General features: G+C 44.5%; 1 protein-coding gene across 1 annotated transcript in view; it reads right to left on the reverse strand.

Moving 5' to 3' along the window:
- Window positions 1–23,327, reverse strand: part of ZNRF3 (zinc and ring finger 3) — a 148,678-nt gene that overhangs the window by 56,794 nt on the left and 68,557 nt on the right. The window contains exon 2 of the mRNA XM_004283766.4: window positions 881–1,006. Within this exon, the coding sequence (XP_004283814.2) occupies window positions 881–1,006 (126 nt within the window). The remainder of the gene's footprint in view (window positions 1–880; window positions 1,007–23,327) is intronic.

Genomic DNA, 23,327 nt, shown 5'->3' on the forward strand with positions numbered 1-23,327 from the left:
TTGTTATCTGTCATATTTTAAGATCATTGACAGATGGTTTTCCAAAGTAAATGTATTTCTGTCTTTTATCTTATACTGCAGCCAGAGGTAATGCTGACCCTCAAGGCTAAGAAAGTTTTTTTTTTTTAGTACTTCTAAACGGAATATCAATAGCCAATGGCAGTGAACATTTCTGGAGAGCTTTCTCTGCTAGACGTTTGTATCTCATCTCACCTGCTAACCATCCTATGAGGTAAGGTCTAATACAGGACCACAACTGCTATCTGCCATTCTGAAACTGAAAAAGCTCTACAACCCCAAAGTCTATTCAGAACTTACTTGGCAGCGAAACTTAATGGCCCTGAACTCATTTGGAGGCACGCTGCCCTGAACTAACACGGGGCTATTTAGATTTTAGTTGTCCCACTTAATGTGAATATCCATGTAGTTTGCTACACAAATATGCATGTGGTTCGTTCCTGAGGACGGGCCCCACATCTCCTGGGAGTTCCTTAAGACAAAATATGTGCATCTTAATACCTTTCTAAGTGCCCCAAATCTCAGAATTCTGAAATATCTGGCCCCAAGGGTGTAAGATAGGGATGGTGAATCTCTATTATCAACCCAGTTCACAGAGAAGAAACTGAGACTCCTCGAGGGGAAGTGACCTGCCCAAGGCCACACAGTGGGCAGGGTGGAGCCCACTCTGAGGCTGGCAGCTACCATCAGAGTCCAAGCTTCTAGGTACCATGGGGGGCTGCTCCAAGCCATGACTTCAGCCAAGAAAGAGTGCTGTGCCAGCAAGGCTCTTCTCTGTAACTGGCTGTTTGAGGAATTGGGGAAATAAGGGTGTGGAGAACACCAATCAAAACGGGAGCAATTCAGAGGGCCTCGTGCTTACCTTGCCGAGGACAGTGAGGCATGGTTTCGGGTCCAGTTCTGGTTGTTCCAGCTTCACCACTCCTACCCAGCCATATTCATACAAGTCCTCTTCATCATTGTTATTACACAGGCCCAGTGGGTGCATCTAGGAAACAAATGGAAAGAAAACTTCAGTAGGCAGGCTGCAGACCTGCTTGACTCCCGGTGTGCACGTCTCAGACTCAACAGTCAAAAACAACTTCAAAACTTAAAGTCATATGGGCGGGATGCATTTTTCAACCCATTGAGTGGATCCTATTTCAGTACAATGAGCTGAGCCCTGGGGAGAACACAGTAGAGCCACTACAAATAGACTTCACAGATGCTTTCTCATTGCTTTGTAAGCAGTGGTTACCTAAGGTGGACACCACCCAATGGGATGTAGGAAAAGAGAGATAGCGTAACTCCCACATAAATCCCGGTCTAGGTGGCTGTGAAATACCATAACATTCAGTGGCAGCTACAGAGGAGACGAGCTAGGTTAGCATCCAAAACTATTTGGCTTCCAGACCTTAACAACACATCTACTTCAACTGATGCAAGAGGACCTCGAAACACATTCAGGAATTTATGGAGAGACCATTAGACATACAGCGGAATCACCAGGATAATTAACAGGCTGTTTAAAGGCTACCCCTGGTTACTGGAAAATAGACGAAATTCTTTGAGGTTTCTTCAAAATTTGCAAAACACAAAATCAAAGATAGGTAGGAGAGCACTGTCAAATTTTTACTAGTAAAAGTGCATTTAGTGGAAGCCTGAACACAGAATGGTACTACGGCTTGCGCTCACAGTTCTAGTATTGAGTTTTATCAGACCCCAGAATCCCTAATAACCATCTGAGAAGAGGAAGTCCTTGTGGATAAACCTAACCTACCGAGATGTGAAGGAGTCTAGCACGGTGCTAAACTCTTTAAATAGCTGGAAGAAATATGTCTTTAGAGTCATGGCATATTAGAGATACAAGAGACTGAAGAATCCACTGTGTTAGCCAGAATAATGGCCCATGAGACATCTATGTCCTAATCCCCAGAACCTGTGAATACGTTACCTTACAAGGCACCAGAAACTTTATAGACGTGATTAAGCTTGATATCCTGGATTACCTGGGTAAGCCCAATGTAATTGCAAAGGTCCTTACAAGGAAAAAAGGGAATCGTGGAAACAGAAGAGATGTGACCAGGGAAGCAGGGGTTGGAGTGATGTGCTCAGAAGATGGAGGTGGGAGCCATGAGCCAAGGAATGCAGGCGGCCCGCCTCCAGAAGCTGGAAAAGACAAGGATTCTCTCTAGACCCTCCACAAGGAACGTAGCCCTGCTGACCCATTTTTGACTTCTGACCTCCAGAACTATGAGAGATTAAGTTTGTGTTGCTTTAAGCCACTAAGTTTGTAGTAACTTGTTATAGTAGCAAATAGGAAACTAATACAACCTCCCTATCCCCCACTCATTTTAGGATGAGAAGTTCAAGATAAATAGCTTTTCCAAGACAACACAGCCAGCAAGTGGCTGCCCCTGGGGTGGCCTGGCCCTTGAATTCACAGTCCAGTACCTTCCAACTCCACTTGCTTAACTTTATTGTCCCTTCTTCTGAGAGCTGGTCACCTGACTGGGGAGAAAAGACTAAGAGGTACAAATCTCTGTAAAGAAAGGCTGCCTGCCAGCTCTGAACTGGGTGGTGTGGGAGTGTAATGTGAGTTTGGTGCAGGTGGCCAGAGCTGCAGCTGAGCCTTGAGCTGAGCTTCAAAGGGAGAGCTGGACGGGTCCGGGGCAGGGGAGAGGACGGGCGGCCATCCACACCCGGGGACGAGGAGCTGAGGGATTTAGGAGGAGAAGAGAGGCTACCTGAGCAGCATGGAGGGACACAGTCGACACCAAGAAGAGAGAGACAGGCTCAAAAATCAGGAAGGCATGTGGACACCAGGACAGCACCACAGGTTCTTTGGAAAAGCGGCGCACCAAGAACAGTAATTTGAGGCAGGCAGGTTGCACCTTCTGGCAATGGTGGCCCTGGACTGGAGAGGATGAGTGAGCGGAGGAGGGGAGGGAGCAGCCCAGAGGGCAGAGATCCTTGGCAAGTCAATGGACCCACAAGGAAGGGTGAGCGCCGCAAGCTCAAGGGGTGGCCGGCAGCTGTCTTCGTAGCAGGCACAGGATAACCCTGCCCTGGGAATTGCAGGACCTGAGATGGGGAAGCCTGCGACATATGATTTTTGCACCAGCCCTCAGGCTCGAAGAGTCTGCCCAAAGGACCGAGGAGGGTCCTGCAGTGCAGTGGATGGCACAGCCTCCCTCCAGCTGCCCCTGAAAAACTCAGCCCACTCTAGGATGTTCGATGGTTATTAAATGATGAGCGGCTTGAAATGCAGATCTCCAACTGGAGAGGATGGGCAAGGGCAATAAGCCAGTCGTGCCAAGAGCCAGGTACTTCTGACCCTCCAGGAAGTGGCTCCCAGCCGGGCTCAAGTCAGCTTCCTGAATCCCAGGTCAAGTCACGTCAATGGTAGCCCCTCTACTGACACTTTTCTACAGTGTTCCGTGATATTTTTAACCTGGCCATGTGCCTTGGAGGTTTCCAGAGGGAAAGGTGCTTTTTGTTACTTACACCTATATAGGGTTTGGTCAGTGATAGAGAGCTGCGTCGAGGGAAGCAGAGGAATCATGCAGGTCTAAGACTTTGTATTAAAACTTTACTGAAGAAGGAAGCCAGATGTAAAAGGCCATATATTGTATAATTCCACTGATATGAAATATCCACAACAGGCAAATCCATAGAAACAGACAGCAGCAGATTAGTGGATGCCTGCCTGGGGGAGGGGGAAACGGAGAGTGACTGCTTAATAGGTACAGGAGACCTTTTACGGTGATAAAAATGTTCTGGCATCAGATGATAGTAACAGATGGGTGACCATTGTGAATGTACCAAATGCCTCTGAATTTTATACTTTAAAATGGCTTAAGTGGTAAATTCTGTATCAATTTTACCACAATAAATAAGTTTTTAAAAAAGTCCCAAGAGTCAGGGACTTCCCTGGTGGTCCAGTGGGTAAGACTCCACGCTCCCAATGCAGGGGGCCCAGGTTCGATCCCTGGTTGGGGAACTAGATTCCGCACACACGCTGCAACTAAAAGATCCTGCGTGCCGCAACTAAGAGCCAGTGCAGCCAAAATAAATTATAAATAAATAAATAAACATTAAAAAAAAAAAGTCCTAAGAGTTTACTCAGAAATGACTGTCCTCAGCCAACATGGGAATCCACAGTGTAGGACGATGTGGTTTCCACACTTCCTGAGCCTAAGCCAACCACCAGAGCCCTTCGGGAAACTGTGTCCTGCAGAATACTAGCCCTGCACGATGATAAATGGGTTCCTGCACACGCAACTAATGCTGAGGAATAGGACATAGGGATTCGGGATCTACATTTGGAAATTAAAGCTCTGCAGAGGCCTAAGGTTTAAATAACTTAAAAGGGTTTTAACCTTTGCTAAAACCAGCATTTCCTACCCGTTGATGATCAACCCATTTTGTGTTTAATATGCTCACACTGTTTCATGGGACACACTCCGAGAAATGCCAAGTTAGGGAGAGCACAGGTACGCGCGTGAGAGGAAACGAACCTGAAGTAGATGTGATCCGAGCCAAACGCTGACACGCGTGATGCGAAGAGCAAAGGCTGCAGTGGGAGGAGATGGAGGGACGGTGGGGGGCGGCTGGAGAGAAGGGGGGGCCTGGGAGGGCGGGAGGAGGAGGAGGGCGTGACTGTGAACCCAGAGCAACAGAAGCAGGAGTAGAAGCTGAGGCCCTTAGCAGACTAGGCTGAGGCTCGAGCTGTGGAGCAGGACACGTGGCCAGGGGAGGCATGGCAAGAGGGCGTCCGAAGCACTTGGAAATCCCAACTGTGTGAGCCTCACACACGCTGAGGTCCCCCTGGCACCCTGGGCCGCACCCCATGTGGGGCCCTCCCCCTCCTTGGCCCCAAGACTCCTTTTCAAAGCATCCGCTGTCACTGAGGTGCCTGTGAGCAGCTCAAAGTGTCAGCCCTGTCAAGGGTGTTGACTTCTGCACGGGGATCAAAGATTTAAAAACCAAAAGGAATTTTTTCTCAAGTGCTGGTGGGTGTAATCGGTTGGCGTGGGTGGTTTATTTTCCCAGGGAGGGTAAAGGGCCACCAAAATCACATCTCAGAGCATCCAAAACCGACCTCACCATCCTCCCCCTTCCCAGCTCCACTCCGGAGTTTCTTCTCTTCTGAGTTCCTTATTCCAGTCTGTATCTCCAGAGGTCCAAACTACTGGGGTTGTGAATTCAACCTCAGCTACGTCTCAAGTGTAACTGGCCTCTCTGACTCACCTGCCAATATTGTACAATTCAGGTCTCTTTCAGCTCGCCCCTGATGACAGCATCAGCTTCCAGAAATGCCCGCCACCCTAGGTCTCCAAACATTTACGCCCTGGGGTTCTCTTTTCCCAAGGGCTCAGCAGAATGTTTTATAGGGAAGCCATAACATGAAAATATTCACTCATAAACTGACCTGTGTCAAAGGATGGAATACTCTAGGCAAAGGCATAAAATGCAAACGAATATGCCAAATCTGGGGAAAGTGAAGGAGACGGCTTTCTTGTTAACTGAGCATCAACTATATTACTCTGTTTATGTATTTTACCTTGTTTAATCCTTATAGCAACCTCTTGCTAATTGGTCTATCAGATGACAGAGTGACTAGACCATGGCGATAAATTGCAAACTAGAACCGCAAATCAGCCAATGATGCAAATATAACGGAGTCCACCAAAGTCATATTAGTCAACAACAGGATCCACTCAAAGCAAATGGCAAACAATCTAGCTAAGGATTAAAGAAGAAATCCACATGGGGGCTTCCATGGAGAATGATCAAAGGATTAAGACAGAACTCTGGGAAAAGAGAGAGTTCTCTAACATTTTTGGAAAAATGACTTTGGGTGATCCTGCCGCTGGAGTCAAACATAAGAGAAGGATGTCACATCCATATTCTCAGACAGTTTTGCTGGAAATATCCCAACACTGCCAACAGGGGATTTGCTCTTTGTTCTCAGAAATCAGAACAAAGTTGCAATTATAATTTAACTTGTTAAATTCAAATACAAACTTATTTTGTGTTCCACGTTTCAAGATAAAGCCCCAACCAAATCTTTCTACTGTCTACTGAGAAATAGTAGCCCTTAACTTAAAAAGATCCCAAAGTCCTTTTCTGGATCACAGTCATCTATGGAGAATGAGGACCTCCAACATATGAAACACATATATTCTAAATATTCAGTGATACATTGCTGCCAGACAGTCATCACATGAAAACCACGCTTGTGAATTCGTACATGCTGACACCAGCCAGTGACATATAGGCAGTGACTACACATAAGACCTGTGTGTGCAAAATTAATCTTAGGAGATTTCAATGAATGATGTTCAAGCATGTTAACTTTGAACTTAATGTGGCATATAAGCATTTAACAATTATAGGAATTTCTGAGTTTATTTTCTTAAAATGTTTGGGTGTGTGGGGTTTACCTGATCAGATGTTTGAAATTTAAGAAGTTTTTGCCTTCATATTTTTAAGAAGGTTAAAAATGGCTGAATTGGGGGTGGGGAGAACTGGATGAAGGTAGTCAGAAGGTACAAATTTCCAGGACATAAGATAAATAAGTACCAGGGATGTAATGTACATCATGATAAATATAATGAACACTGCTGTATGTTACATATGAATGGTTAAGAGAGTAAATCCTGAGTTCTCATCACAAGGAAAAAATATATTTTTCTCTCTTTAATGTTGTATCTGTATGAGATGATGGATGTTCACTAGACCTCTTGTGATAATCACTTCATGATGTATGTAAGTCAAATCATTATGCTCTACATCCTAAACTTATGCAGTGCTGTATGTCAAAACTGGAAGAAGAAGAATGGCTAAATTGTGTATAAGAACTCAGGATTGTCAGAAAGAACTACTAATGAAAACATAAAGGGAAAACCAAATAAACTCAGAAACCTAGAATGGGTTTGACAAAACTTGACAAAAACTCACTGGACAGAGAATACTGAAGGAGGAGAAGGACAGCCTGAAATGAGAAGATAAGCAAAACTCCTGGGGCGGGTCCAGAGAAGAAAAATGCCAATAATTAACAAGCCACACTAAAGTGTGAGGATTTAACAGAAGATATGTCCTGAGTTATAACTTTGGTCTTGTGCTCTCAGAATAACTTCAGGATGTCAACACCCTGGCTTAAGTCAATTGAAGGCAAATTCCCAGTTAGTCCTCTATCGGGAGGTTTGACATTAAGAAGCGGTGCCTCTGGCTGTCTTACTCCTGATTTTGTTCTGAGGGGTGTTTGGGGGATGGAGAGGATGAGAGCTTTGGAATCATGTAACCATGTTTTGAAACCTGCCTCTTATGAGGCATACCTCCTTGAGCAGATGACTCGATTTCTATAAACCTCTATTTTCTCATCTGTAAAATGGGGACAGTACCATCCACTTCAACAGGGTGCTGTGCAGATTAAATGAGATAAAATATATAATCTTAGTTGCATGGTAGACGCTCAATCAGTGGGAAAGCCCTCTCCTTCTTCACTTTCTCTTGACATATCACGTTTGCTTGCCCTTCATGCATTTGCCTAGAATTCTCTGTCCTTCAAGACCAGTTTAAACGTCAGCCCTTCCATGGAGCTTTCTTGAAGGCACCAGTATAGCTAGTTGCTTCCACCTCTACATTCCCAAATGCTTTACATGGTGCTTAGCACAGTTCCCTCAGCCTCTCCTCTGGGATGGGTACCTGTTCCTACAAGGAGTCTTTCCCAGAGGTCCCCTTTCACCCCACCCAGAGCCTTGTGCCCAATAGGTGCTCAATAAATGACCGCTGGGTGTCTCCAGCCCTCAGCCTGGAGACAGGCCTGCTGCCGCATCTCAGCTCTGTTTGGGGAAGCCATTTGCGTCTCTGTTCGGCTAACTGAGGGAACAAGACAAAGAGATCAGGATTTCAACAAATTGCTGCCGGAACTTTAATAAAAGATCCGGCTCCTAGAGTCACTGATCCCCAAGTCACCAAACACATTCCCAGGACTTTACCGGCAATCTCAAGATTTACTGGGAATGGCACAGGAGCAAAGGCTGTTCCTTCTTGGTCTCAGCAGCTGGGCTTGCAGAGGCAGGTAACACTCTCCATGTGCAGAAAACACAATGCCGCTGCCCTTACTCAGGCAGGCCCACAACAGTGCTTTATGAGGGTGATGGAGGGGGAAGAGGAATAGAGGATTCCTCCCCTAAAAAGCAAAACCTCAAAATTTCCGGCCCCTGTCTGACCTCAGAAGCTGCTGTCAGCTCCGAGAAAACAAGGGAATAAACCGAGGAAGAGGCAGGCATGGGATCCAGGGCACAGAGAATCCAACAGAGAAGAAAAATAGAGGGAAATCCCAGGAGGACAGCTATGCCACCAGCCTGCCAGGCGACCAGCCCAGATAGGGTCAGAAGGATGAGGGCTGCAGGAGAGCTCCCCAAATAAGCAAACAAACAACAACCTGAGTCATCACCCAGTGGGACTGACAGTGTTGAGAAGTGTTACAGTCCCGAACAGGAGAATGAAATGTGATAATCAGATAGCAAACTAAAGTAATGGGGTGGGGGCGACAGTTATTAACTCCAGAAAAAAACCAAAAAGTCACACCAGAATTGTAAACCATAAGCAGGGTATGGCATGCATGGCCTGGCTGGCAACAGTGACAGCCATAATAACGTAAATCCTTATCTAAACATTGATTGTGATATAACTACATTGGGAAAATGCAGAGATGGGAAATTTGTGTATGGGGGTGGGGAGGTGGAAAGGCCGGGCAGGGGAAGGGATAAGGGGGTTAAGAGAACAAAATCGCCATCTTCCAGAGTAGGAAGTTGAAAAATGTATAAATGGGCTAAAAATATGAGGCAGTATAAGCAGGTTTAGAAATTATTGACAGAAATTTAGAAATATTCCCAGAGGTGAACGGCAGAAGAAACCACTAAATAATTGAAAGTAGTTGCCTCTGAGAATAGCAATCAGTGATGGCAAAGGGTACACCAGAGGAACGCTCTTTTAATTAAAAGCCATGAAGTACTCTTTCCCTTCTGTAAACGTATACGTGCTTTATTTTGGTTAAGATCTTCGTAGGCACTGCTGGACAAATGTCCCCTTCCTCAGGTGTTCCAGCAGATTCTCTGGGTCCTGCAGGGAAGCATTCCATCAGGCCAAAGAGAGACCCCAACAGGCAACCTGCACAGGACTATGGACTTGGAGGACTGCCTGGGACGACGCTTGGGAGCCCCCAGGCCCTGGGCTGACGCTCGGGAGCCCCCAGGCCCTGGGCTGGGGACAGCTGGAACACAGCACATGGATGATTCAGGGAGAATGGTGAAGAAGGAACCAGCAGCCCTCACCACCCCCATAAGCCAAATAACTTCCGGGGGCACCAGAGTGTGATGTGGATTTGGGAGTTACAGAGGTGGCAGACACAACAACCAGGGTGGTTGTTCTAGGGAGCCCCAGTTTTCTCCCAGACACAGACAGATCCTATAACCTCTACAAGGGGTGCTGAACATCCTCCTTGCATTTCCAAACAAGGAGCTGCTTGGGCAAAATGGCTAACAATAAGCAGGGCAGCGTCCTGGCCACCATCAGTGCCAGGTATCGAGCATCTGGTTTTACGCTGAAACATGAAGATGGACCTTCTTCAAATTTCTCGGAGCCCAATGAGGTTGGCTATCATGATTTCACTGTTTTGTTAATGGACAAAGACTCTACGGGAACTTCAAAGCCAAAAGACTATGTCAGACAAGGTTAAGTATCTGGAGAAACAGAACTACGTTCCCTTGGGTACAGGACATCAAGCCAAGCTTTGAAACCAAGACCAGCTCTTTAAGAAGCTTTCAGTACAAAATCCTGGAGATATACTGGGGCACTTTCCACACGCCTGAAAGGGCAAAACTGAAACCGGGGCTGGTGGTGCTCTTATCCAAGGCTACAATATCTCCACACTCTGCTGGAAGTTTAAAATAACTTCAAAAGGGCCGCCTGCTTCTAAGTGGGTTACTGTTACACTGGAGCCAAACACGGAACGAATAGGAGGAGAGACATTTCACTCTGTAATATTATCTCATCAAAAAATTCCTGGGGATTTAAAAGGGAAACTTCCTTCCTTTTGTCCTTTTGCCGCCGCAGACCAGGGTAGGGTGTCACTGTGGTACAGAGTTTCACATGAAACAACAGCCCTGGACCTTTTCTTAAAAGGTGTGGTGGCTGGAATCAAGACTTATAATTTATGTGAAAGAATGGAAAAGGACAGCTCCACCCATTTTTCTCTTGAATCATAAGGATTATTTTTTCTCTTCTATGTACAAGGAAACAGACAACTCTCTTTTGCTCTTTGAACAAACAGCCTGAGCCTTTTTCTGGATCTAGAATCCAGAGGTACCCGAACACAGTTTTTTCCCCCCGTTGTCATAGCAATGGGAACGGAAAGGACCCCAGACACAGAAAAGGAGCTGGCTGTTGCTGCTGTTTGTTGGAAACTTCCAAATGGGAATTGCGTGAGGATTAAAACCGGCATTTCTTCGCTGAGAGGTCTGGTCTTCCAAACACTGTCTTCTGCAGTGGGTGTCACTTTTTAGAGAAAAACCAAGAACAGCCTCTACCCTGTTTGGTTCCTCTTGTTCTTGGTACCAAAAGAACAACTGAGAAGTTGCCTGTCGGAATCTGGGCAAAGCAGCAAGTATTTCAAATCTACCTTCTCACCTGAATATCTCCCATCCCCTGAATTGCATTTTGTCAGATAATCATGTTGAAACTTAGATACGGCCCTGTGTATATCGCATGTCTGACTTTACAGACCTTCACTTAGAACTTCCAATTCCAAGTAGGTAAGGAGATGTTTCATAGGTTACGTTTTGTAAAAAAAAAAAAAAAAAAAAAAGTATCCAATAGCCGATAGGAAACCATCTGAAAATGTTAAGCAAAATTTAATTCTAAATCTATTCTTTAAATGACTTAAAGTGACACATACAGCTACCAGATGACAAGTATTGAGCTCTACATAGAAATTCACAGACATAGTTTTATTTTAAATTACAAGGCAACATCATAAAGGACACTTGATTGTTCTTATTATAAAAAGGTAAGGATTTGGTGCTTGTGCACACAAAACAGTTATTAAATCAAGAAGAAATATGTTGGAGGGGAAAGGGTAAAGAAGGCTTCTCATTCTTCCAGATTTAAAAAGAATACTATAAAACCACAAAATCAATAAAACTACATGATGCCAGTCTGGAACTAGAAAAATAAAACAAGTGGAAAAGAAATTCCAAAAACATATTTAAAATATTAAAAGATCTTATGATGCAAACCAGGACAACATAAGGATGCAGAAAGGACTCAATAAATTCTGTCGGGACAGGTGGATAGCAATGCAGAGAAAAGCTCAGTTTGGCCGTCCATAAGTTATTCTGAGAATCAGTGAGGCAACTCGAGTTAAGGGAAGTCCTTTAGGACAATTAACAAGCTAGACAGTGACAAAGGAGGCGGAAAGAGCAATATATTCTTAAAACTTCTCCATATTATCAGTAACAGAAAGGAATGAAGTGACAGTTATGGGATATATATAAATAGTTTATAGTAAGAAAACAGAAAGACCATCAACCTTGTTGCTGATGAATGCACAGTAAAATCACCAACGTAACTCAATGCTACTGGGTGTATGGGCTGCTGGGTGTATGTGGACACACCTGGCTGGCCACGCTGCAAATTGGCTCAGTTTGGGGTAATCTGTCTATCAATATGCAACAAACCCAAGATCCTATGACCTTCTTTCTCCCATAATTCCATTTTTAGAGCAGATCCTGAGGAAGTAACCTAAAACTAAGTCAAAAACAAACGAAATAAATAAATAAAACAAAGAAGTAACTTTCCATGATAAAATCTTCAAGCAGTCCTTCTCCAAACTATGAAAATGTGAAAGAAAAAAAAAAAAAAAGTCTTCCCAAAGACTATATAATCAAACAAAACAATGTGCATAATTTAGGGGATATTATATAATTATAAGAGGATAATGATGAAGATAACATGGTATAAAAAGTACCATGTATGAAATTTTAAGAAAAGCATATGTGCAAAACAACACCTATTTAAAAATACCATCTGCAGATGGGCGAAAACCGCAAGGAAACAAAGAATCTTAAAAGTTGATGGGTTTAGAGAGTAAGGGTAGCTGGAGACTTTCCTTTTTTGGATTCTAGTATTCATCCAAACCAATATTTGCTGAGCACTGACTCTGTGCCGGACACTGGACAAGAAAAGGTAATTAAGACCCACTGTTGTTTGATCAGTAATTTGAAAAAAAAAAAAAATCTAAAATGTATGTGCATTTGCTGACACAACAGGTGACGGAAATTTGAAGCTCATCAGGGCTTTTTTCATATAAATCAGCTCTATGTACAACACAGTTTAAAAGTAACAAACGGCATTACTAGGTAGTGACACGCATCTGCAAACAGATGTGCTCCTCCCCACAGCAACACGCCACCACAGAATGGTCCAGCAGCTGAGCACACCCTGGAGAGAGCGTTCCGTGGGTGCTGGACAGGACAGCCAGGCACTGGGAGCCTGTGCTGGCCAAGCAGCACAGGCTGCCTGCAAGGGCTCAGCAAGAAAACATGAGAGGAAAGTATGATAAACCGGCAAGCAGTGTGGAATCAACAATAAACACCATCCTAATGGATGATGACAGCAGTCTAGCGTCGGTCATCCCGACACGATGAGCTTGTGCCAGAGGCCACCTGATCAAAGAAATACTTTATGAAGTTACACCATGGTTTTGGTTCCTTCCTTTGACACACGCAAAACAGATGGAGAAAAACACTCAAAACAAAAACAAAGCTAAAAATCCTTTCACCATCTGCTAGAAATACACTCCCTGCCCCCACACAAAAACTTGTACCTGAAAGTTTATGGTAACATTATTCATAGCAGCCAAAAAAGTGGAAATAACCCAAATGTCCATCAACGGGTGAATCAGTAAACAAAATGTGGTATACCCAAACGATGGAATATCATTTGGCTACACAAAGGAACAATATTGATACATGCTACAACGTGGATAAGCCTGGAAAATATTAAGCTGAGTGAAAGAAGCCAGTCAAAAGTCCACATCTTCTATTCGCTATTCATATGAAAGTCCGGCATAGGGAAATCTATAAAGACAGAAAATAGATGAGTGGTTGCATAAGGCTGGAGGGTTGAGGAATGAAAGGATAGGGAAGTAGGAGCTAAAAGGTACAGGGTTTGTTTTTTGATATGATTTATATGTTCTAAAATTGATTGTGGTGATGGTCTACAACTCTGTGAATATACTAAAACCCACTAAACTGTACACTTCATATAGGTGAATTGAATGGTGTGTGAATTATATCTCAACAAAGCTGCTAGTGAAAGAGTTAATGCAAATAAAGGGCAAGTTAGAAAAGAAAAAAAAAAAGAGTAGGGCAAGACTCTAATTATGCCGTGTTGAAAAGAACACAGCCCCAAGGTCCAGTTTCCTCGTGTGTAAAATAGGGACAGCGCCTGCATCACCCGAGTTAGATGGCACAAGCCAATGCACTCGGTAAATTAGGATTCCAAGGTTGGGGGTGAGGGGACTGTATTAGAGCACAGTGCCTAAGAGGGAAAGGGCTCTAGCCAGGGCAGTGTCACCATGAAAAGAGTAACAACAGGAGATTGGTGAGAGCAGAGTGAGGTGGAAATAGAACTACTCCTATTCACCATGCCCAAGACCATGGACCCAAGCAAGAAACCTATCGCAAGAATGCAGGAAAGCAGGACACCAGTGATAGATCCAGAATGGGGGCAAGAGCCCGTGGGGAGGGGAAGGGCACCTCAAGCTCCTCGAGGACTCGCTAGCTACACCCACAGGCTACAGATTCACGCCCATCCCATCCTCGCTTCTCTGTAACTGCACTGGTGAGTTTCCAAACCAGAGCGCTTCAGAAAGGGTCACTTGATGAAAATCGCCTGATTAAAATAGTCCTGTGTAGTCTGTTAATAACAGGGGCAGGGGGCTAGGGAGGAAAGGAAACCACAGTGTTAAAAGCAATAAATTATATGCTGCGCTTTGCCACCCTCACCCGACCTTGGGTGAGTCATATAAGGGCCCCATTCTCTCTGATCCTGAGAGCAAGGGGAATGCCTGCCACCTGCCTACCCCATGGGGGTTTTGGGAAGATTAATGAGATAATGTCTGAGCTGTGGTTCGGGCTCCCTGGAGACAATACTAGGTCTCAGGCACTATTAGCACAAGCTAGGACAGTTTCTTGCCCATTCCTCACCTCATTATGCCACCTGTGCTTTATTACGTCTGCTATTAAAGTTCTCTCTCAAAGAGTGGACCAGGGAGGTCATAACCCAGGCTGGGTCTGCTCTGCCTGGCCAACCTTGTTAACGCCACTCCCTACACCCTGCTCATCAGCAATAGGGTACCTTGAACGTTCAGCACAGCGCCCAGCATTTGATGCCAGAGACGGATGGTTAAAAAGGCTCTCTGGACTTTTGGGTTTTAATTGAGACCCTTTGCTTCGTGTTACTGCCCTCACACCCCAACATTTAGGGCCCTAGGGGAGTGACTGCCATGCTGGGGAGGGGAGCAGGAACAAGCTCCCGGAGCACTGAACTACTCTGTTCCTGGGTGTCAGGCTCACGGACAGGTTTTTGTAGGTTTTAAGTTCAAGGCTACCAACTAATGAAATCAGATGGACTCTGAGTTCACATACAAAGAAACCTGTATTTACGGTGTTTCAAAGCGAGGGCAAGGCCATGTGTAAAATTGCGTGTGCGTGTAAAATTGATACCAAAAACTATACTTGATGTGGGTCTCTGTCTTCAAGAGTCTCTATCCAGTTCGGTGAACTGATATTATAAGGGTGTTATAAAGATTAGAGATAACATATGTTAAATTTCCAGAGCGGTGATTATAATAGCCGCTAACACTTATTGTGTGCTTGCCATGTTCTGGGCACTGGTTTCCTAGTTTTATAGGTGTCAACTCATTTGATCCTAACAGGCTTGAGGGAGGTATTCTTAGTATTCTCGTTTTATAGATGAGGAAACCAAGAAGAGGTTCAGTGATTTGCTCAAGGTCACACCCAAGTCAGTGGCAGAGCTGGGATTTAAACCCGGGTAGCCTTTACCACCCTGCCATAGTAGACATGAAATATATTCCCATTACCTTCTTGGTGCTGAAAAGAAAGTAACATGTTTTATCTAATCCAAGTGCTTAGAATGGTGCCTGTCCTGATACCCTCTTAGTTATTTGATTAACCTTGAGTTTAAACAAACAAACAAACAATGAGAAAAAGAGAAGGCTTGGCAGGGATGTAGATAACAAGAGACTGCAGAAGTGATAAGTGATGGGGGGTGGGGAGCAGAGCAGAATCAAATAGGTTCCCAGTTAAGAAGGACAAACTGAGCTTCATGACCCTCTGCCTCCACAAACCAAAGGTCCAAATCTAGGAATATGCAAGCATTCACAATAATTCAGCCAAACACTGGACCCGTGTAAGACAGATGTAGCAATGGAAGTAAAAATACCAAATTCAAGATGGTGGTCACATTTTGCAGGAAAGGAGAGGGAAATACTATTTCTTGGGCTTGTTCATAAATACCCAAGTATCTTATATATTGTTTCACATCTCAATCCCTTGATTTCTTAAGAAAGCATAAACCGTATGACATTATTACATAAGAAATCCACCCATAGCACCCCCATCTCAAGCACACTCTACCCACTCCATAAATCAGTGATCTCCCTAGCATGTCTGTCTACTTTCAGATATTTTTCCCAAAGCCCTGAGTGGCAAAAACCTAATTCCTACCTCTGCAAAGCTCTTAGGTCCTTGTCTAAATGAAGGGGAAAGGTGCAAAAAAATTAAACGTCTGAAATTCAACAGGGTACCAAAAACACCTTGGCAGGAAGAAAACTACCAATCTATGTCAACTTTCCCAACCTGAAGAAAAAAGTAACACATAATAGCAAATCGTAAGTGTACCAACTTGGTCCAGCAACAAGTTAATAAAGGAAATAGGTCATTTAAAAAAAAAACAAAACTGGGAGGCGGCCAAAGAAGCAGGGACGACACCAGGTGTTTAGTCTGTGTGTCGGCACAGGAGGGTAACCAGCCAGTCTTCCCTTCTCCTTCACCAGGATGCAGCGGACACACAGCCAGAAGCCCTGGCGAGAAAGATCACCTGCCACAATAGGAGCCCAGCAAGAGAACTTTAACTTACACCTTAGCCTGGAGAACTAAATAATTCCAGATCGCCCAGGATGTCTGCTTAGCTGACTTACCACCCTGAGGAGAGGTGGACAGAGCACGGACTCTGGGTCACAGCCTCAACTCGGTCTCTTACAGCCATGGCCTTGAACATGTCACTGTCATTTAGACCCTCTGGGCCTCGAGGTTCTGTGTCTATAAAATATGGCAAGAAACACCCCAGCTCGTACATCTTCAGATACAGTGTGTAGCAGAGGGTGGCCACTTGAACACAGGTCCCAGTTCCCGCTCAATGAGGCAATCTGTGGCTGCTTAAGGGCATAAACAATAACCTACTACCTTAGCATTTAGGATCGAGGCTTGTGATGAAGTAGGATGTGGTCAGAAAAAAAAGACTACCTTAAAACTGCCGCTCCTTGGTAGATTACCTGCCTTCTCTCTTTCGGTGGTTTGGGAGATTTTTGGCTTTATCCCTACATTGGGCTATTTCACTGCAACATGTCTAGGGGTGGACTTGTGGGTTTATTTTAATTCACCTTGTTAAACAAAGCACTGTGTGTGTTTTCAATCTGAAAACTCATGTCTTATTTTGCTTCTGGAAAATTCTCAGCCTTCATCTTTCTGAATAGTGCTTGTCTGCCACTGCCCCATCTCTCTTCCTCTAGAACATCTATCAGACCAGGGTTGGAGGCTCAGGTCTGCCCTCCACGTGGCCCAACTACTCTGTCAAAACATTTCTACTCCTCCTCCTGCATTCTGCATATCTTCCAATTCACTAATCCTATCTGCATCTTTGGCCAGTGTGGAGCTCCATTTATTAAGATTTAAATTTCGATGCTTACTTTTCATTTCCAGCATTTACAGGTTTTTGTTCATACCTACCTATTAATATTTCCTTTCTGCCTGTTGTGTTTCATATTTTCTTTTAGCTGTAATGCCTTTCATCTCTGATAATTCTAAACATGCATTTTACACTTGGTATCAGATGGCTCTCTTTTCATTTAATTCTGAACAAATTAATCTCTCACTGTTGATTTTGCTGGCTATCTTTAGTAGTTTAGGTGTTCTGGAATTTTGGTTTGTAAATTCATATGGTCAGAGTTGGTCAGGAGGACGTGGAGTGGGGTGAGGTAGGGTTGGGGAGGGGAGGTCTTCTCCGTACCACCCATCCCCCACAGTTTTGTGGTCACTACTCCCAGGATCTGCAAGCCTAGAACAAGTCTCGTGTTGACAGACCAGGACCCCTCGCACACAGTGACACGGGTAAACTTCAGTCATGCCTCCAGGTGATGTTGGCCCATGAGTGGGCTGCAAGCTTGTGTCTGTTTCTTCCCGCCGCCCTAGACTTCACCCTGAGCAGTAATTGTCTTGGATGTTTTTAGCCTCCTTCCATAGCTGGAGCAGCCCAGCCCAGACCTTGTTTTCAGCAGTGAGTCTGGCTCATGGGCTACTTTTAGTTCCCTCTGCCCCAGCAGAGCAGAGCTCCCAGCTCCACCGCCTATTTCCAGACTCACAGCAGAGCGGGGCTGTGGCTTCAGCATCAATCTGCTTTGTATTTGTTTTTTTACAGATATGTTTATCTTGTTTTTGAGCATAATTACATCTTTAATTTTGTTTGGTGTTTGGAACTGGGGGACAAATGGAAGTGATCCAAAATTAAACATATACACTGAACAGAAGGTGATAGATATTTAAACAAAGACGTAAAGGGAAGTAAGGGAGAGAGTCACGCCTGGAGGAAGAAAGTTATTCCAGACAGAGGGAACAACAGCAAGTGCAAAAAGCCTGAGGCAGGTCTGGAATGTTTGAAGAACAGAGTGAGCACAGGGGATGGAGCGCAGCAGGAGAAAAGGGAGAGGGGACAGGAGGCCAAACCACGGAGGGTTACAAGCCCTCATAAGTCAATGGGAAATTCTCCACAGAGTAGCAAGAGGGTTGGACTTAGGTTTTAACAGGATTGTTCTGGCTGCTGCACTTGGAAAAAAATGGGGTGGGGGAGAGTGGCAGGAAGTGGGAGGTAAGATGAAGGGAGACCAGTTAGGAGGCTCCTGCAAGAACCCAGAGGATAAATGAGGGTGGGTGAGAACAGGGTAGAGGTGGTGAAAGTGGTTGGATTCTGAATATAATTTGAAGGTAGAGCAGCAGAAATTGTTGATGGGCTGGATGTGGGCGGGGGAGAAAGACAGGAGTCAAGAATGACTCCAAGGATAGAAATGCTATTAGCTGAGATGAGGAAGAATGACAGAATAGGTTTGTTTTGGAAGGAGTTCAGTTTTAAACACTAAAATGAAAGTTGGGCCTTGTCTTACTACAAAGACACCAAAATTACTGTGAGACTCAAAAGAAGACTGAGGACTACTATCCGGAATATATAAAGAACTCTTAAAACTCAATAACAGAAGCACAAAACAATCCAATTAAAAATGGGCAAAGGATTTGAATAAAGACTTCACAAAGGAGAGACAGGGATGACAAACAAGCACATGAAACGATGCTCAACATCATTAGTCATCAGAGAAATGCAAAGTAAACACAAGATACTGCTACATACCCACTAGAATGGCTGAAATTAAAAGACTGATAATACGAAGCGTTGGTGACAACGTGGAGCAACGGGAACTCTCATGCACTGCTTTCAGGAATGCAAAGTGCCACAGTCACTCTGGAAAACAGTTCGGCAGTTTCTTATAAAGTAAAACATACACCTACCAGGTGACCCAGCCATTCTACTCCTAGGTATTTATACAAGAGAAATGAAAACATTTTTCCACACAAATCTTGTACTCAAATAGCCATAGCAGCTTTGTTTGTAATAGCCAAAAAGTGGAAACAACCCAACGTCCATCAACAAAGTAAATGAATAAATAAAATCTGGTGCATTCATACAATGGAATACTACCTGGCCATAAAAAGCAACAAAACATTGATGCACGCTACAACACAGATGAATCCAAAATCAACACAGTGAATAAAATAACCCACTTACTCCCCTCCCCCCAAAAAGGGTACATAATGCATGTTTCCATTCATATAAAATTCTAGAAAATAAAAGGTTATCTACAGTGACAGAATGCAGGGATTGTCTGGGGCTGGGGCAGAGGAAGGGATGGACTGCCAAGGGACAAGAAACATTCAGGGGTGATGAAAATGTTGGTTGTGGTGCTGGTTTCACAGGTGTATACATCTATCAAAACTCCCTAATGGGGGCTTCCCTGGTGGTGCAGTGGTTAAGAATCAGCCTGCCAATGCAGGAGACACGGGTTCGAGGCCTGATCCGGGAAGATCCCACATGCTGTGGAGCAACTAAGCCCGTGCACCACAACTACCGAGCCTGCGCTCTAGAGCCCGTGAGCCACAACTACTGAAGCCTGCACGCCTAGAGCCCGTGCTCTGCAACAAGAGAATCCACCACAATGAGAAGCCCACGTACAGCAACAAAGAGTAGCCCCCTACTCGCTGCAACTAGAGAAAGACCACACACAGCAACAAAGACCCAATGCAGCCAAAAATAAATAATCAATTAATTTTTAAAAAACCCTATATTGCATCTTTAAATGGTTAGTTTATGGTAAATAAATACTTCAATTAAAAGGGTTTTTGTTTGTTTTTTTTAAGGAAATTGTGGAATTCGGTGCAAAAACAAAGACAGCATTATAAAAAGAGAGTCAACAACTCTACCATGGAGCTCTCCAACCCAACCCAAAGTAACAAGCATCCCAGCGCCAACACTCAGTTATGTAAGTGGGCTTTAATTCATAAACACATGATGACCCAGGGGAGAAAAGAGTAAACCTTCCTTTTCTGATTCAGGTCTAGCTCAGAATCGGGCCATGAAAACCAATATGAGACGACGTCTTTTTTAGACAGCTAGTATGGATTTGGCTCTTCATGCTTCGTAAACCCTAATCTTGGTAGAATAAAGACTAAAACCTAGAGCAGGGCCCTTGAGATGTCTAACCATCCCGTCAGAGGCAGTGTACATGCTGAGACACACAAGAGCCCTCTTTGCCTCCCTCTTCCAAAAGGACACTCCCAGTGTAAGCTACTGTGTGTAAAACGACTCACCTCAATGCAGTTGAACTAAGACCAGCCCCTTATCTGTAACTCTGCATTCAGGTTTTTATTCTTGCAAACCCAAAGTATGTACAAACCAAATTCCAGTCGGAGACGGGCAACAAAGAACATTCTTAAGGGTGGAGGCGGCAACATGGCAGCTCGTTCCTCTGCACAGGAGCTTTTCTGGCTACAGCTGTTCTCCCCACCATACCTCTCCCAACACAGGCATATATCTTCACACGTATGCCTTCACCCACCCACACACAACCGTGTAAATACGCACCACTAACAGCACATGTAATATGGCCACATATAAACATGGGACAAACGATAATACAGTTGTCCCTCAGTCTCCACGGGTGACTGGTTCTGGGACCCCTGCGGACACCAAAATCCGAGGATGCTCAAGTCCCTTACACGAAATGGTGCAGTATTTGCATATAACCTACACACATCCTCCCGTATACTTTAAATCATCTCTAGATTACTTATAATACTCAGTACAATGTAAACAGTTGTAAATACAATGTAAATGCTAAATAGTCACCATAATGAGGCAAATTCACTTTTTGCTTTCTGGAACTTTCTGGAATTTTGTTTCCCAACTGAACATTTTCAATCTACCGTTGGTTCAATCCATGGATGTGGAACCTGTGGTTACGCTGGGCTGACGGACACTGATTCTAGATTCTATCGTGGGATGCTGCCCAACCACAGGAGCACTTGTACCGGGGTCAGTACAACTCAGGTCAGAGGTCTTCCCTCTCTGTGAAAAACAAGCGACTGCTTGTGTCTTTTAGCGAGCTGAACCAGAGACTGCTAGAACATGGCCTAAACACATGTCAGTGCCATGGACAGCTTTATCACACCTTCTATGCGCCGAGCCTTCCTTGTAAGGTCAGAGGTCATGGGAAGTCACTCAGTCGGGGCTGCAGCTGTGGACCAGGGCTGGCAAACAACAGCACCTTCCGCGGCGATGGGCAAGCTCTGTTCCTGCACTGACAATGCAGGAGCCGTGAGCCACGTGTGGCTGTTGGAGGCAGGGAACTGGACTTTAAGTTTTACTTAATTTTAATTAATTCAAATTTAAGAAGCCACATCTGGCTAGTGACTGCTACGTTAACTTTAGACTCTGAAATCTAATACTCCCCTACAATCTCAAGAAAGAAAGGAAAACAAAAGTCCAAACACACTCTTACCCTGTCCACCTCCAGTTATCTTAAAAGTATCAAATTAAAGTCAGGACTGGCTCAAATCTAGAAGATAAAGAAATGTGTTTGATGATACAGGTTAACAGTGGAAATGCTGTTTTAAAAAGATTTTGTTTTGGCAGCATCGGGCAATGCAAAATAAAACAAAACACCACAGGAAACGAGCAGTGAGGGTGTTCTGGGGTCAGAGACCAGTGGGAGGTCAGGTGACACAGGAAACTTAAGATAGCAAGAGGGAGAGCTCAGGCTGCCAGTGATCTCACTGGGTAGTCTTGGGCAAATCACTTCTTCTCTCTGGACCTCAGTTTCTCAGCAATACATAGGATTCACATACATACATCTAATTCACAGAGCTGTTAGAAAGGAGAAGAAAAAGTAATGAGTACCAAAGAGTACCAAATGCTACCTAAAAGCAAGATGTCACCATAAATTCACCTAAGTAACCTGGAGGTCCTTATGCCCCATTCCTTGGCTCCATCCACTCTTCATGGTCCAGCTCTAACCCCACTGCCTCTGCTTGATCTTTCCAGAACCCTTCCACTCACTATTACTGCTCCCATTTCTGAACGCCTACCCTGTTTGGACTCTTCTAAGCCTAACTACTGCATGTGTATTCTCTCCTTATGGAGAGGGTAGGGGGTTGTCAATCACTGGCTCTGGATCAAATGACAAACCTTGATATTATGAAAAATAAACAGCAACATCATAAAGGAAAGGGAGCTGATGCACTCAAGTGAGTCACCAAGAAGAAGCCAAGAATGGCATTGGTCTTCTACACTTAGGATGACTGGCAACAGCCACAGAAGAACCAGTAGCTGGGAAACCCTAACCATGGAATTGCAGGGGACCCTGCCAAGAAGGGGTTGGAGCCTGCAAGAGCCTGACAGGCGATGGGCTCTGCTATGGTCTGAATGCTTGTCTCCCCACAGAATTCCTATGTTGCAATCCTAACCCCCAAAGGTGATGGTATTAAGTAGGTGGGGCCTCTGGGAGGTGCTTAAAGTTACGTATGGGATCAGTGCCTCATGAAAGAGGCTCCACAGAGCTCCCTGGACTCCTCTGCCACACAAGGATACAAGAAGTCTGTAACCCAGGAGAGGGCCCTCACTTGACCATGCTGGCACCCACATCTCAGACTTCCAGCCTCCAGGACGGTGAATGATAAATTTTGGTTGTTTATAAGCTACCCAGTCCGTGGTATTTTGTTAAAACAGCCCAAAGGAGTTGAAAGTGCAAGCAACAACGTAGACGCCACATCTGGAACTGAAAACACCCTGATTTCGGAAGGGAGAAGCAAGGCAGGCCCAGAGGTTGCCTGCAACTCCTAAGCAAGTTGCCAAAATATGTCTTTTTAAAATATAGTCCCTATCAATAGGATCCAAGATCTACAGAATTCAAGAACCTTGAATTCAGATGGTAACTCCAATCCCCAACCCTTCCTGCTAGATCAAACTTCCAATGCTGTACTGTAGTTCATTAATTACCAGTGGCTCTCTGGCCTCAGCCACTATTAACAAGAAGCACTGGGGCACTGCCAGATGCAGAGTCCAGTGGGGACTGACTGGGAAGGGGCACGAGGGAATCTTCTGGACTGATGGTCATATTGTTCTTTATCTTGACAAAAAAGATACAGGTTGAGTTACATAAGGGGACACATTTGTCAAAACCCACAGGGTAGAATACTTAAGATTTGTACAATTTCATTCCATGCAAATTTTAACCTCAAAGAAAGAACTGTAAAGAAACAAAAAATGCACGGTCCAGCCATACACAGAACCCCAGCCAGAGTCTCTAGGGCTGGGACACAGACTTAGGAATTTTAACATGATTCTGATGAAGG

This window comes from Orcinus orca, chromosome 15 (assembly GCF_937001465.1).
Source record: "Orcinus orca chromosome 15, mOrcOrc1.1, whole genome shotgun sequence".
NCBI lineage: Eukaryota > Metazoa > Chordata > Mammalia > Artiodactyla > Delphinidae > Orcinus > Orcinus orca.